Below are 16,199 nucleotides of genomic sequence, written 5' to 3'. Positions count from 1 at the left end.
ACCAAAGACAAAACCTTAAACAGATCCGTCTTAGAGGTTCTGATAGTGTCCTGTTCTCTGGCATTATGCCTTAATAATATCCATTAAAATATCTATAAAAATAGGTCAGATTAAGTGATAATATAGCAATATACCATAATCCTGATAGAAATCACCTTCAAAGACCATGTTATAAAAGTTTATCATGCATGTTGGTTGCATGCTGACTTGAGATAATAGGGGAAAAAAATGGTTCTAAAAGCAGATGTAATAAAGCTTTGAGGCTTATTAGAATGTCAGAACATAAGAGAAAAAATTTCTATTTTTCTCACAGTTGTATCCCCAAAGCTAGAATAGTGCTCAGAATATCACACTTAACATTTACTGAATGACTGAATCATACAAGCATACAAAAATTAAAAGTATAATGGGACAAAAAATGCCTCAGGTTCAAAATTATAACTTTACTACTTACTAGTTGAAATCCTGAGCAATTTGGGACTATTGTCTTTTTCAAAGGATCAAGAGTGTGTGATCTTATGGACTATACAAGGGAAGCCCTCAGAGGATTAAGTGAGATATTAAATGTATTTGATAGCACATGCAAATGCTCCTCGTATAAAAGGCTTTCAATCAGATTAACTAATTTTCCAATTCCCTAAATGACAATTAAGTAACACTAAAAGCAAAACATGTATGTCTTCAGCTTGTGGGAAAGAAGATAAAAGTAGGCTGGATTTAGAAAAAGCACAGACATCAATAACCTATGGTGTGGTGGTTCAGAGCTAAGTCATGTCCGACTCGTGACCCCATGGACTGCAGCCCACTAGGCTATTCTGTCCATGGAATTCTCCAGGCAAGAATACCGGAGTGGGTAGCCATTTCCTATTCCAGGGGATCTTCCCAACCCAGGGATTGAACCCGAGTCTCCTCCATTGCAGGGGGGACTCTTCACTGTTAAGCTACCAGGGAAGCTTAGATATTGTCATTTGCTTACACATACTGAAAATTTATTGGCCATTATTCTTTATCCCAAGCACAGAGTTAGGTACTAGGGATAAATGATGTATAAAGACATGTTATACCAGTAAATTCTGGGGAGTAGACATATTCACAGCTATTTGTTAAAAAAATTAAAACTCTAATTATATGAAAGTTCTAAGAGAAAAGGCATATAGCCAACAGTAATTAAGAGGTAAGCTGCTGATTATCTCCCTAGAAGCTTTCAACATTGACACGACCTTAGTAGGTTATGTAATTCTTTACTAACATTTATGAAAGATCAAGTTTTTGACCACTACAGATAAGGGTGTGATTGTGTTTGGCCTCTATGGTGAACTATGTATCTAGAAATAGAGAAGGCTTCCTACTCTAAGCATTGTGCTACAAGGAAAGGGAAGGGGCATGCTTATCTTCCTAAAGGTGTAACCCAGATAACACAAAGAAGCAAACAGTTCATTTTTTCTCATATAAAGAATATCTTTAATTGTACATATTTCTCCAATGCAGTGTCAAGGTACTGTTACATATGATAGTGGTAATAAAAGCCACCTATCTTAAGAGTGAAGAGAGAAATCTTTACCTGATTTGTAGGTATTTTCGGCACATTCACTTTCCACATCTGGGCTTCCCTAGAGATTGCCTTTTCCAACAGGAAAGACAATCTCTGGTTTTCCAAAGGCCCTGGAAACTTCATGATATCCTATGGATCTGCCTGCCACCCAGCTTGATGTAGCTACCTATAAAAGCAAATATAAAACAATGTTCTGTATTTAATTACACATATATAGTAAGTATAGCACTGTATAAATATGTTGGTACTTATTAAGCAATTCATAAAATAAAAATGTTATGAGGCAATATAGGATTTTACAGCTCTTTAAAGTACCATATATTAAAATGTTTACAATAATCATTAGTTATCTAAAACATTCTTCCTTTAAATCTGAAACTCAGTTATAAAGAGACAAAAACATGACCATATAATTGACAGAATCTTTGGATTTTTATCAAAACATCAATGTGTCTAAACTAAGTCATACGCTTTTTAAACTAGACATTTTTAGAAGTTGTTGTCCCAAATATTCCTGTTTAAAATCTAATCAGATAAGGGCTAAGCAGTCTCTTCATTTAAAAAAAAAAACAAACCATTTCCACTTAGTACGAAACTATCCCCTTAAGTATGAAACCATCTTGAACTCTGCTTCCCAATAGTGTCCACTAGCTACACATGCAGCTATTAAAATCAGAACTGAGTAAAGTTAAAATCTAATTCCACAGTCACACTAGCCATATTTGAAGTACTGAGCTGCTACATGTGACTAGTGAATACTGCACTGGACAGTGCGGAAAAGGAACATTTCTATCAAGGCAGTAACATCTACTTGACAATGCTGATCTAGAAAGCTCAACAGTAAGGTAACTGGTGCTAGTGGTTAAGAATCCACCTGCCAATGCAGGAGACATAGAGATGTGGGTTTGATTCGTGGGTTGGGACGATCCCCTGGAGGAGGAAATGGCAACCCACTGCAGTATTCTTGCCTGGAGAATCCCATGGACGGAGGGACCTGGCAGGCCCCAGTCCACATGGTTGCAAAGAGTCGGTCACAGCTGAAGTGACTCAGGATGCAAGGTAACTGGCACTCTTAAAATGAGCAAGTCTAAAAAGCAAAGTCTAGATCAGCGCAAAGCATCTGAGAGTCTGAGAGATGTTTCTACATTAAAGTTAAAAAAAAAAAAGGAAACCAGAGATTTAACTGTGTGTAATAAACTGGAGACACTGTGGAAGGATGTGAAAAAACGTAATTAGATTTGATGACGGTTAAGTGCCAAAGAATTGATGCTTTTGAATTGTGGTGCTAGAGAAGACTCTTGAGAGTGCCCTGGACAGCAAAGAGATCAAACCAGTCAATCCTAAAGGAAATCAACTCTGAACATTCATTGGAAGGACTGATACTAAAGCTTCAATACTTTGGCCACCTGATGTGAAGAGCCAACTCTCAGAAAGAGACCCTGATGCTGGGAAAGACTGAGGCCAGGAGGAGAAGGGGGCGGGGGCAACAAAGGACGAAATGGTTGGATGGCATCACCAACTCAATGGACATGTATGTGCATGCATGCTCAGATTCTGCAACCCTATGGCATGCTGCAGTCCATGGGACTGCAAAAAGTCAGACACAACTCAGTGACTGAACAACAAAGCAACTAAAAAGGTTATTAAATTCAGAAAGAGATTATGCAAGAAAGTAAATATAAGAAAATATAATAATATAAGAAAAGCTATGAAAACCTGGACAGCATATTAAAAAGCAGAGACATTACTTTGCCAACAAAGGTCCGTATAGTCAAAGCTATGGTTTTTCCAGTGGTTATATATGGATGTGAGAGATGGACCATTAAGAAAGCTGAGAGTCGAAGAATTGATGCTTTTGAACTGTGGTGTTGGAGAAGACTCTTGAGAGTCCCATGGACTGCAAGGAGATCAAACCAGTCAATCCTAAAAGAAATCAGTTCTGAATAGTTATTGGAAGGACTATGTTGAAGCTGAAGCTCAATACTTTGGCCACCTGATACAAAGAGCTGCCTCATTAGAAAAGACCCTGATGCTGGGAAAGATTAAAGGCAGGAGCAGAAGAGGACTAAAGAGGATGAGATGGTTGGATGGCATCAATGACTCAGTGGACATGAGTTTGACCAAGCCCCAGAAACTGGTGATCGACAGGGAAGCCTGGCGTGCTACCGTACATGGGGTCGTAAAGTCGGACACAACTGAGCAACTGAACTGAAACATATTAATATACCACAATATTTACAAAGCAATAATAATGAAAATACTGAATAGAGATTTCAACACAAACACTGTGATAAAACTACACTGGTGGGATGAGGGGAGTTAGAAGGCAGAATGAGAGCCTCATCTTTATATTTCAAAAGAAAACATAAATATCTAAAACTCAAACATCAAAAAACAGTAGTAGTTATCTGAAAGTATGATTTTTAAATAACAAGAGAAAAAGCTAAGAGTGGTTAACCTCTAGGGAATGAGAAGAGCAGAGCGTGGGGAAGTCAAGCATCAGGGGAATGCTGTTTTTCATTGAAGACCTCGAATAACTATTCCATTTTATCAACTATGTACCTGTATTACCTATCTGCTTCAGATCCCAGGGATTTTTTTTTTTTTTTTTTTAAATTTTTATTAGTTGGAGGCTAATTACTTTACATCATTACAGTAGTTTTTGTTATACATTGATATGAATCAGCCATGGATTTACATGTATTCCCCATCCCAGTCCCCCCTCCCACCTCTCTCTCCACCCGATCCCTCTGGGTCTTCCCAGTGCACCAGGCCCGAGCACTTGTCTCATGTACCCAACCTGAGCTGGTTATCCGTTTCACCCTAGATAATACACATGTTTCAATGCTGTTCTCCTGAAACATCCCACCCTTGCCTTCTCCCAGAGTCCACAAGTCTGTTCCATACATCTGAGTCTCTTTTTCTGTTTTGCATATAGGGTTATCGTTACCATCTTTCTAAAGTCCATATATATGTGTTAGTATACTGTAATGGTCTTTATCTTTCTGGCTTACTTCGCTCTGTATAATGGGCTCCAGTTTCATCCATCTCATTAGAACTGATTCAAATGAATTCTTTTTAATGGCTGAGTAATATTCCATGGTGTATATGTACCACAGCTTCCTCATCCATTCGTCTGCTGATGGGCATCTGGGTTGCTTCCATGTCCTGGCTATTATAAACAGTGCTGCGATGAACATTGGGGTGCATGTGGCTCTTTCAGATCTGGTTTCCTTGGTGTGTATGCCCAGAAGTGGGATTGCTGGGTCATATGGCAGTTCTATTTCCAGCTTTTTAAGAAATCTCCACACTGTTTTCCATAGTGGCTGTACTAATTTGCATTCCCACCAACAGTGTAAGAGGGTTCCCTTTTCTCCACACCCTCTCCAGCATTTATTGCTTGTAGACTTTTGGATAGCAGCCATCCTGACTGGCGTATAATGGTACCTCATTGTGGTTTTGATCTGCATTTCTCTGATAATGAGTGATGTTGAGCATCTTTTCATGTGTTTGTTAGCCATCTGTATGTCTTCCTTGGAGAAATGTCTGTTGAGTTCTTTGGCCCATTTTTTGATTGGGTCATTTATTTTTCTGGAGTTGAGCTGGAGGAGTTGCTTGTATACCCAGGGATTCTTTTAAAAAATGTTTTAATGTCTAGTTTTAACACACTAGACAAAAAGGAAGTAGAAAAGTCCCCACTTTTTTATAAAAATTAAAATTAGAAAAGACAAAATATACAAGGCTAATCTTCAATTTCTGTGTTCCCTCTGGCCCAACTCTAGCTAATATCCTCTTTTCCTATGAATCACCCCACATATTTCACTGACTTACTGCTTAACCTACTGCAAACTACCTCCAGTGAACAGGACAGTGATTTTTTTTCTTTTTGCTTCTTTAAACTTCTGGGTTTTTGCAAATTTCCTATATCAAGCATGAAGTGCTTTTTATATTAAGAAACAAGTTAAATAACTTGAGAGTGGAAAATAGAAACTATCCTGAAAAGTCCATCTAAAAGGTAAGTTCTTCCAAGAACTATCTTCCTTATAAATTCCTTTGCATTCATATCTACCAATATCATGTTTTTGTAACCCATAGGGCCCACAGCAGTGTCCTGATGAAACAGAGATAGAATCAAAAGTTCATTTCAACCCTTGGGGCCAAAACCAAAAAACTATAACCAAAACAAACCCAAGTCTGATCTCTTTCAAAGAGCAAGCCTTCAAATGTTTGAAAGCTGTTAGCATGCTCATCAGTTTATCTTCTGCAGAAATGAAAGACTATTCAAGAGTTCCTCACGTGACATGATTTTTGCTCTTCAAAATTAGCACCAATTATTAATGCCCCCTAAGATCATGAGCTACTTTTTTTAAGAGGCTATTTAATTACCAAGACAAAATTTATGTTCAGCTAAAACTCTAAGACTTTCTAAAGTACACTCTTAGGCAAACTTCTCTACCTCCCTGCCTCATCATGCGTGGGCTTTTGGTGCCTTTTTTGGGGGTGGGGAAGGACGTTACATCCTTGTTCAGGACCTTAAATGCATTCTTTCTTTAAACAAAGTCATCTTGTTAAATTCCATTTACTGTTATATTCTGCTGAGACGTTCTGAGATTCCAATTTTGTTGCCGTGGTACTTTTCTCAAATTCTCCACAATCTGAAATAAACAGACTTACTATAACTTCATTTAAAGTAAACATAAATATCAACCTCAGAAACAAGAGCGTGAACTAGATAATCATGTGTCAAGAGGTATTTAGAAGAAATACCTATACTGGATGCAGACTGAACTCCTTAGGTTCTAAGACTTCTTCTAAACCTAATTTTAATCAGTAATTGATTAACTCTTGTCAAAACTTATTTCATTCCTTTAGCTACTCTCACGAGGGTGGCTCACCAGGATCTGCCAGCATTCTAAAATTACTAAGACAAACTAAAAGAAAACCCCATGCCCAAATGGCGTCACTGGTGAATTCTACCAAACATTTACAGAAACATTGAGACAAATTCTTCACAAACTCTTTCAAAAAATAAAGAGGAGGAGTCTTTCTCAACTCATTTTATGAGGACAGTTATGATCCTGCTACCAAAATCAAAGACTACAGTAGGAAAACTGTAGACCAATATATATCTCTTTTAAATACAGATGCAGAATTTGTCAACAAAATACTAGCAATCTGTATCTGAAAACATAAAAAGGGGATTATACACCATAACCAAGCGGGATTTAGCCCAGGAATGTAAAGTTGGTTTAACATTCAGAAATCAATGTAACACGCCACGAAGTGAAGTGAAGTGAAGTGAAGTGAAGTGAAGTGTAAGTCGCTCAGTCGTGTCCGACTCTTTGCAACCCCATGGACTATACAGTTCGTGGAATTCTCCAGGCCAGAATACTGGAGTGGGCAGCCTTTACCTTCTCCAGGGGATCTTCCCAACTCAGGGATTGAACCCAGGTTTCCTGCATTGAAGGCGGATTCTTTACCAGCTGAGCCACAAGGGAAGCCCTACACCGTATCAACAGAAAAAACAAACAACAAAAAACACAATAGGGAAACATAATAAAGATCTCATATTTCCTTAAACTTCAAAAAAATGGGATATAAATAATACAAGAATGGAGGACATCTGTGGGGATGTGCCAGATATTCCAAGCTACAGAAAAGTAAAACTGCAGTATCTGATCTGGCTATTGCAGATCAGATATATTCAATATCTGGATCCTGTAGAGAGGGTCACTTCGGGTCTACTAACATAATGAGAATTCCGACAGATATGACAAAAGTAAAAGTATCAATGTTAAGGTTACTAAAGTGGATAACTTTACTGTGATAACTGATTATCTGTAGGATGGTCTCTCCTATTAACCTTGATGGCAAACACTCTCCAGAGTTCAGCACTGTGCTAAATAAATAATAATAGTTTACACGTGTTAAGTGCTTAGCTAAAAAACATTAAGTATTTATTACTTGGCCAGGTATTGTTCAAAATATTGCCATATTAACTCCTCAAACTCAAAGAAGGTATTTTTGGTGGTGGGGGTTTAGTCACCAAGTCAGGTCCAACTCTTGCAACCCCATGGGCTGTAGCCTGCCTAGCTCCTCCGTCCACAGGATTTTCTGGGCAAGAATACCGAAGAGGGTTGCCATTTCCTTCTCCAGGGGATGTTCCGGACCCAGGGATCAAACCCAGATCTCCTGCACTGCAGGCAGATCCTTTACGGACTAAGCTACCAGGGAAGCATATTATTAAGTTTGTATTCTTATTAAGCCTCTTTTAAAGATGAAGAAACATGCAGAGAAAGGTGAATACTTTTCACCTTTGACTGTAGCATACAATCAAAATAAAGCATGTACACACGTTAAGCTTCCAATCTTAACCAAGAAACATTTGAGTTCTATTCTAGTTATGTCACACTGCCATGAAAATTCATTTAACTCAGTTTAACTGCAAACCACCCAAGTGCACCTTCCCAAAACACGCTGATTCTACTAGTCTGCTCTTCATCAGTATTAAGAAACTTCCAGTTCAGAAGCTTGGAATTTCTGATGTGTTTGGTCCCAGACTAGCAAATCTGAATCCTGTCAATTCTTATTCGTCTGTTCCCTTCTACTTTGTCTGCCACAAATGACCTGGAAAAGCTAGAAGCTGATAACACTACTTTAATTTTTTCCGAGATACAGACTGTATAGCACAGTCAGACTGCCTGGGCTGGAATTCTGGCCACCGTGTCCTGGCTGTCATCTAGCAGGAGAAACGACTTTTAAGGAGCCTCAGCTTCCCTCATCTGTAAAACGTTTCTGAACCACCTACCCCTGTGAAGATTCAGTAAGTTGCAAACCATTTAGAACCATGCCTGTCCAATAATATGCCTCAACAAGTGTTATTATTAACATCATAATGTCACACTGCTGTTGTTCAAACGCGGAGTGGCTCCCACCGACAGACTAAAAGTTGAATACTTTGACATCCAAAGTTCTCCAGTCTGATGCCATCCTACCTCCGGAAAGATACCTTTCCACTACTTTGCTACCTAATTCGCAACTCCTACCCAAATGATCTGCAGTGGAATCACTAGCTCGGCAGAGGGCCTTCCGCCCTCTTCAAATTTTCGGTCTTCTTATCTGCCCTTAGGCTGCAAACTCTAAGCTCAGCTTCTTCGGCAGATCTCCCCACCCACCCAAAACCCCGGGTAACGTTTCTCTCCCCCGCCTTCCCGCAGGTTCTCCCCATCATCTGCTCCGCCCCCCTGCCCCGTCCCCAGAACCGCCCGCTTTGCAAAGTGAACTATCTTCCTCCGGCTCCCTTGGGGGCGTTGAGGTCTAGGGTTGGGGGTGTGTCCCGTTCTTTGTGTATCCCCCGGGCTCGCGGAGCCTAGAACGCGCCCTAGGAAGCGATTTGCTGCAGCTACAAAAAAAAGTTACGCGCTCACAGAAAAAACTGGCCCGAAAAGGAACCCAGCTGAGCTGTTTCCAAACTGGGCAGGGGCCGAGTTGTTGGTGAGGGGGGTGGGGGCTATCCCGTAGGTTTCCCCGAAGGGTCGCGCGGCGCTGGAGGGGGTCGCGCGCGGGTGGCGGGGACCGCCCCCCCGCCCCCGCCCCTCACCTTCTCCTCCTCTTCTTCCTCCTCTTCCTCCTCCCCGGCAGAACTGTAGACCTCAAAGTGGTGACGAGGGGTCATCCGGGGGCCCGTTACCACCTCATTTTCCTCTGCGCGCGGCGACGAGACGCGCGGGACCAGGACCGGGCCGACTGAGGAGGGAGAAGAGGGGGAAGCGGGCCGGAGGGCGCGGGCGCTGGCGCTCGAGCGGGACACACGGCTGCAGCCGGTGGGTTGGTCAGCGAATTAGTTCCATGACGCCCCCGGACCTGAGGCCGCCGCCGCCGGTCCCGCTCCTCCAACCGCCGCCGCTTGTGCCCGGGTGGGGAGGGGGTTCCCTCTCGCCATAGGGCGGCGGGGGCCGGGGAGAGGCGGGGGGTGAGACCGGCTCTGCCCCTGCCCAGGGGAAGCGCCTCCGAGGGGAAATGGTGAAAGGGGGGGAAGAGGGAAAAATGAAAAAAAAAAAGGAAGGGGAAAGGGGGGAGAAAAATAAGAAAAAAGCGAGACAGAGGCGATGCCGCGTCCGCTCGCGGGGAAGGCTGGGGAGGGAGGGGAGGAGAGAAAGAAGTGCCGGCTTCCTCGGCTCCGCCCTCGCGGACCGATTCTTAGATTCGCTCACTCCCTGTAAACAACCCTGGTCTGTTCTCTCACCCTCCCACTTTTCCCTCTCCGTCCAACGGACGTACTCAGAAGTTCGGGGAAAATCTGGACTGTTGGCAACGGGCCGGGAAAGTCTTTGGCACTGGGGTAGGAGCGGGGTAAGGAAAGCTAAAGGTGCGTGGACTCGTTCCCGTGGAGCAGCGGAAGGGTTTTCCATCGACGGCACGGTGACGTAAGCGCCCCCTCGACTCGCTGGAAAAGGCGTGCGGAGGCAGGAGAGTGCGCTGCGCATGCGCCCGGGGGAAAGAAAGACAAGGCTGAGCGCTCTGCTAGGGGGTGGGGTTTTATCTGGATGCTGTCCTGGCCAAACCTAGAGCTACCTGGTTTTATCCAGCCCATCTTTGTCTCTAGGGCTTGTAAAAGGATCTTTTGGGGAAAAGCCGGCAATCTGTTGTGTAAAAGTCTTGCATTCTTTGTTGACCTCGCAAAAAGTTCTGTGTTCTCATCGTTGACATAAAAATAGAATTGCAGGGTTTTTTTGCTGCCACGTCGTGGGTGGAGGGAGATTCTAAAGTGTATTGGAGATCGGGGAAATTGCGGGGAGCACATTCTTAAGCACCTTTTCTTTTAAAACAGTAAATTACATTGCTGGCAGCCGGGAACCTACTTAGTAAAGCGCCAAGGAAATTCTGTACTCTTAACCAACGCATCTGAGTATTTCAGAGTAGGTTAACTACCACGTCTGTTAGTGAGTGTGTGATAACATATAAATGTGTTTTATTTGGGGTTTCTTTACAGACTTTGGTAATTTTTTGCTTATGTTTTTAAATTGTTGTAGTTATAAAAAGAATAGTAGAATTACAGAAAGTTTTGAAAGAGGAAAAACCCCCTCAAACTGAACTGTTTACACATTAGTGTTTTCCATTTCTGTTTTTTATATGCCTGTTTTTAACAGTCACTTAAATTTGTTTTGAGCTTATTCAGCCAGCTAGGTGCTAATAAGCTCTAGCAAACTGGAAGTAACTAAGACAAATAACTTCTACCTTCGTGGAGTTTACTATCCAAACACAGAGGGAAACCGTGGAGCTAATTATCTTTAACTAAATTCACTCAGTAGGTTGATTTGTTTCCTTGTACGTTGCATTCCCTTTGTAGAATATAAAGTATAGGATGGCTGGGGTCTTGCATGTTTTCTTTTTCCCGGTATTCCTGCACGTAAAAGGCTCTCAATACTTGATTACTGACTGAATAAACAATACGAAATATTAAGATGGAAAATTGCAGGCTGCTATGGAAACACCTAATCCTAGACTAGTTAGGGATATCAGAGAAGGTTTCTGTGAGGAAGAGACATTTAAGATGATACTTGAAACCACTGGTCATCTAAGTGGGGAAAGTGTGATACAAGCAGAGGAAACAAATGCAAAGACTCTGGATCTCAGATATTAAAAAAAATCTCTAAAAGCAGTGTGGCTGGTCTTCAGACAATTGAGGGGGAGAGCTCTGAGGTCAGAGGCAGAGGGCAGGTCCCTATGACAGAACAGGGAAGGGAAACCCTGAAAGGATTTTTAGAGGGTCGTACTTTGCTTTTTTTTTTTTTTTAACCCCGGACTTCCCAGGTGGCTCTATCGGTAAAAGAACACTCCCCCACCCCACCCCACCCCCACCCCTCCCCGCCAATGCAGGAGACAGAAGAGACAGGTTCAGTCCCTGGATTGGGAAGATCCCCTGGAGGAGGGCATGGCAACCCACTACAATATTCTTGCCTGGAGAATCCCTATGGACAGAGGAGCCTGGCTGGCTATAGTCCATAGGGTCGCAGAGTCGGACACAACTGAAGCGGCTTAGCGCACATGCATCCTTTTTCTTGCATGGTCTGTATGGCTGCATGGTCTTCCTTCTACACAGGCAACATTTTATTTTGCATAATACCTTTCTTTGTTGAACAGTGAAATTGCTTAAGAATTACTCTAAGAATAATACCAATTCCATTCCCAGGTATGTAGTCAAAAGAAATGTAAACATGTTCATGCAGAAACTTGTATGTAAATGTTTGTAAGGGCATTATTCATAATGACCGAAAAGGGAGACCACACGGACAACACACACAACTGCTGAATGCGTGGTCAAATGTCTACACAATGAAATGACACTTGGCCATAAGGAGGTACTGATATATGGTGTAACGTGGATGACCGTTGTGAACAATGCGCAGTCTTGTGTGGCTGGCTGCTTTTACTTAGCATAATGATTCTATTTATATGAAATGTTCAGAATAGGCAAATCTATAGACAAGAGTAGATTGTGCAGCTGCTAAGTGGCTTCAGTCATGTCCGACTCATTGTGACCCTCTGGACCATGGCTCACCAGGATCCTCTGTCCATCCTGTGTCCTCCAGGCACAAATACTGGGGTGGGTTGCCATGTCTTCCTCCAGGGTATCTTCCTGACCCAGGGATCAAACTCATGTCTCTTACCTCTCCTGCATTGGCAGGCGGATTCTTTGCCACTAGTGCCACCTGGGAAGCCTCAGAAAGTAGATTAGTGGTTGCTTAAGATTAAGAATGGAGATGTGATTGGGAAATGATGAGTAAAAGTTTTGGGGTTTCAAAAGAAAATATTTTACAGTTGATTGAGGTGATGGTTGCAAACTCTTAAGTAAGTTACTAAAAGCTATTGAATGGTACACATTAAATGGGTGAATTATCTGAGATGTGAATTAGATATCAAGAAAGCTGTTACCGAAAAAATGAAGGGAAAAAACAAAAAGAACAATTAACATCTTCAAGTGTAACCTTTTCTGGGTTATTTGCATTTTTATGGCTTTTGATGAATACCAGTTTGCCAAAGTGCTTGGCAGAAGAGTTGACTCAATTAAAATGTAACTTGGAGTATTTAAGAGCTCTCACTTCATTACATACTTAGCCTTTCTGAAGCTTAGTTTTAATAAAACTGTCTTATTGTCTGTAAGATTGCCAGTGACAGTTTAATCTAAATACTATAAATATAGTTAAAAGTAATTAATTGGTAAGTAAGGAACTAGTTCCAGTTGTTCTAACAAAAAATATGTACATTCTTTTTCTTCATTGTGCATTCACAAGAATTTACGTTTAATCACCACCACTTTTTTATTAATAACTAATAATCATTTTTAAAAATGAATTGCAGTTATAACAAATGAAAAGTCTTTGAAATTCTGTGAGAAAATAAGGCATAGAAAGAAAACTTTAATACTACTGTATTGATAGGGAATTCATATTTTTTCATTAAAAAATTTTAGGAATATTTTATCCCAAATAATGAACTACCTTTCTGCACTTGGTGTGTGTATGTGTGCTCAGTCGCATCCAACTCTTTGCGACCCCACGGACTGTAGCCCACCAGGCTCCTCTGTCCATGAGATTTTCCAGGCAAGAATACTGGAGTGAGTTCCATTTCCTTCTCTTGGGGATCTTCCCCACCCAGGATCAAACTCAAGTCTCCTGCATTAGCAGGCAGATTCTTCACCATTGAGCCACCTGGGAAGCTTCTGCATGTTAAGTACTAATAAATAAAATATATTGATTACTCTTTGTGTACCAGACATTGCACTGAGCACTTTTATTGCATTCTCTCGTGTTTATTCCTACAGCACTCCTCTACCATAGGTATTTTTGTCATCCCCATTTTTCAGAAGATAAAGAAGTGAAAAACAACAACAATAATAAAATAAGAGGTAAAGTAAATCCTCAAGACGGGTCACACAGCTTGAAGAGGCACAGCCAGGATTCCACCTTGTCTGACTCCCGAGTCTGAATTGTTTTTAGTTACCACTCTTTACTGCCTCCCCTATGGGGTATTTCTGGCTTGCGTGGAAGTCTGAACAAAAATACTCACCCTCTGGTTATTTTTGCCTTGCCTTTAATCTTAAAACAAATATTCAAACAAAAGTTTTTAGTGAGTAGTTCATATTTGTGTTTCTAGAGAGTTGAGTTCTGCTTGAAAACAGGTTATTAACATTTTCTTACATTTGTTTTATTTCATGACTAAAATATGGGATCTTGAAATAGAAACGTGCCTTGCTTCCAATGCAGAGTGACAGAGTAAGGAGGAAGCTGAGAAGCAGAGTGCTCTCAAAATAAAAGCTCTGTTCTGAAATGCAACATAGCGTGAAGTGAGACCCCTCCAGAAATCTAGGACAACTTGAGGGGAATCAAGTTGAGGAGCACAGTCGTTTGCTATCTATAATCTTTCAAGAAAAATAATTAGAAACAGGCTGCTTACCTTTTTGTGAATATAGAAGATAAGGCTTTGTTTAATCTTTAAAGAGAGAAATTTCTAGTCTCCTTTGTCTTAAATGAAATTTTAGGGTAATGTTTTCAGCAGACAATTTATGAAGGTACTATCCTATAAGAGAAACACCAAAAAGTAAAAAAGAGAGGGAGAAAGAGCAAAAGAGCAAAAGGAGTGATTTATTGTCCTTATAATCACTTATCTTTAGCATTTAGCTTCAAGATCCGTTTTACAGCCTCCCAATTACTTGTTTTCTTTAATCTCTACACAGACAATGTAAGAGGAGTAAACCTGTCAAATAGACATTAAGAGAAAAGGAGTCCACATTCACCAAATAATATAAAAGACCACCTACTCACTATTATTTAGTTGAAGTGTAGTTAATTTACAATGTTGTGTTAGTTTCGGGTACACAGCAAAGTGATTTGGTTTTATATATGTATATATATTCTTTTCCAAATTCTCTTCCATTATAGGTGATTACAAGATATTGAATATAGTTCCCTATGCTATGCAGTAGGTCCTTGTTGTTTATTTATACCTCCTACTTACTATTAACCGGGGAGAAAGTGCTCAAAGAAAACAAGTCAAAAGTTCTAAAATAGGAAGCTGCAAGCTGCTTTCCAGTCTTTGACCAACTCTGAATAAAAACTTGCTCAGGTTTCTTGGTATGTAGGTGCTTATTGAGAAAGCCTTCACCAGCAGGGGCCATTGGTTGCATGCTTTCTTAAAAGGAGCCCCAGAAGCCTTGTTTGAAATTTGTAAATCAAAAAGACTTCAGTAGAAACATTCTTTCCTTGTTGTTCTTGGGAAGAAAATACACCATTAAAATAACACCGTTTTACTCTCACAAACTGTTTTGAATCCTGAACCACCAAAAAATATTTTTGTGTATCTTATGTAATCAAACTGCCAATACAGATGATTTCTTCTGAAGCATTTTTGTGGGAGGTGTGGAGAGATATAGGTAAACATCTTCCAAAGTGTATTTTTAGTTTCATCACAACATATATTTACTATAATCCTTATTTCTTCTCACTGAAGGAAAAGAATTATATTTGGGAAATAAATTTAAATTATCCACACTCAGGGTTTCCAAGACTTCTTTCTCACATGCATCAACTTCTTTTATTAGCAGACAGTGATTTAGTAAATATTTGAGACCCAGTTGAATTTTGGGCTAGAAACTAGATGAGATTCAGAGAGGCATGTGTGGTCCTGTTTGTAAGAAACTTGTATTCATTGATTTCTTAATTCAATATTTATTAGCTGTGTGATCATGAGCAAGTTAACCAGCTTCTCTATAACTTCACCTCAATTTCATCAACTGTAAAATGGGATAATAATAGTATATCTCCTAGGTTTTTATGAGGACTAAATGGGATAATGTTTACAATAGGCTTAGATCAGCATAGGACTATAGAAAACACTCATTGTTAGCTTAACTTTTCTAACCCTTTATGTGCCAGGATTGAGTTTGGTTATTAGTTCCCAAATGGCTTACCCTCCATGAGCTCCCTGCCTTGTACAAAGCAAGAAACAGAGAGGAGAAATTCTTTGTTGGTCAGGAAAGGCTTTTATAGACTTGAATGTGGCATTAATTACTTGCTGTTGATCAAATTACCTTGAAACTTAGCTGTGTAAAACAGCAAGTATGTAGTATCTCACACCATTTCTGAGGCTCAAGAACTGTGAGTTCCTTAGCTAGGTGGTTATGATTTAGGATCTCTCAGAAGGCTGCAATGAAGTTGTTGACAGGAGCTGACGTCATCATGGGACCGGATAACCTGCTGTCAAGTTCAGTGCTGGCTGTCGGCAGGAGGCTTCGGGCATCGCCCCGGACCTTTCCATAGGGCCGCTGTAGTGACCGCAGTCACCCGTGACCGCTCCCTCACAGGTGGTGAGAGAGAGACGGAGTGAGACCGAGATGGAAGCTGCAGTCATTTTATAACTTAATCTGGGACCTGTTCTACTGTCACTTCTGCCATATTCTGTTTAGTAGAAGCAAGTCAATAGGGACCTCCCTGATGGCCCAGGGGTTAGGAATCCGTATCGCAATGCAGGAGACGTGGGTTTGATCCCTGACCGGAGAACTAAACTCCCACATGCTCGGGAGTAACGAAGCCCTTGCATCACAGCTACTGAACCTTTGCGCCACAGCTAGAGAATCCATGTGCCACAG

General features: G+C 41.0%; 1 protein-coding gene across 1 annotated transcript in view; it reads right to left on the bottom strand.

Moving 5' to 3' along the window:
• CCNI (cyclin I) overlaps positions 1-9,584 on the bottom strand; it is a 37,061-nt gene extending 27,477 nt beyond the window's left edge. Inside the window, exons 1-2 of the mRNA XM_020894687.2 lie at positions 9,153-9,584; positions 1,562-1,718 (exon numbers count right to left, since the gene is read on the bottom strand). Of these exons, the coding sequence (XP_020750346.1) occupies positions 1,562-1,675 (114 nt within the window). The 5' untranslated portion in view covers positions 1,676-1,718; positions 9,153-9,584. The remainder of the gene's footprint in view (positions 1-1,561; positions 1,719-9,152) is intronic.
• Between the last annotated feature and the right edge of the window lie 6,615 nt (positions 9,585-16,199).

This window comes from Odocoileus virginianus, chromosome 29 (genome assembly GCF_023699985.2).
Source record: "Odocoileus virginianus isolate 20LAN1187 ecotype Illinois chromosome 29, Ovbor_1.2, whole genome shotgun sequence".
NCBI classification, from domain to species: domain Eukaryota; kingdom Metazoa; phylum Chordata; class Mammalia; order Artiodactyla; family Cervidae; genus Odocoileus; species Odocoileus virginianus.
This window is presented reverse-complemented; position numbering and strand designations above follow the sequence as displayed.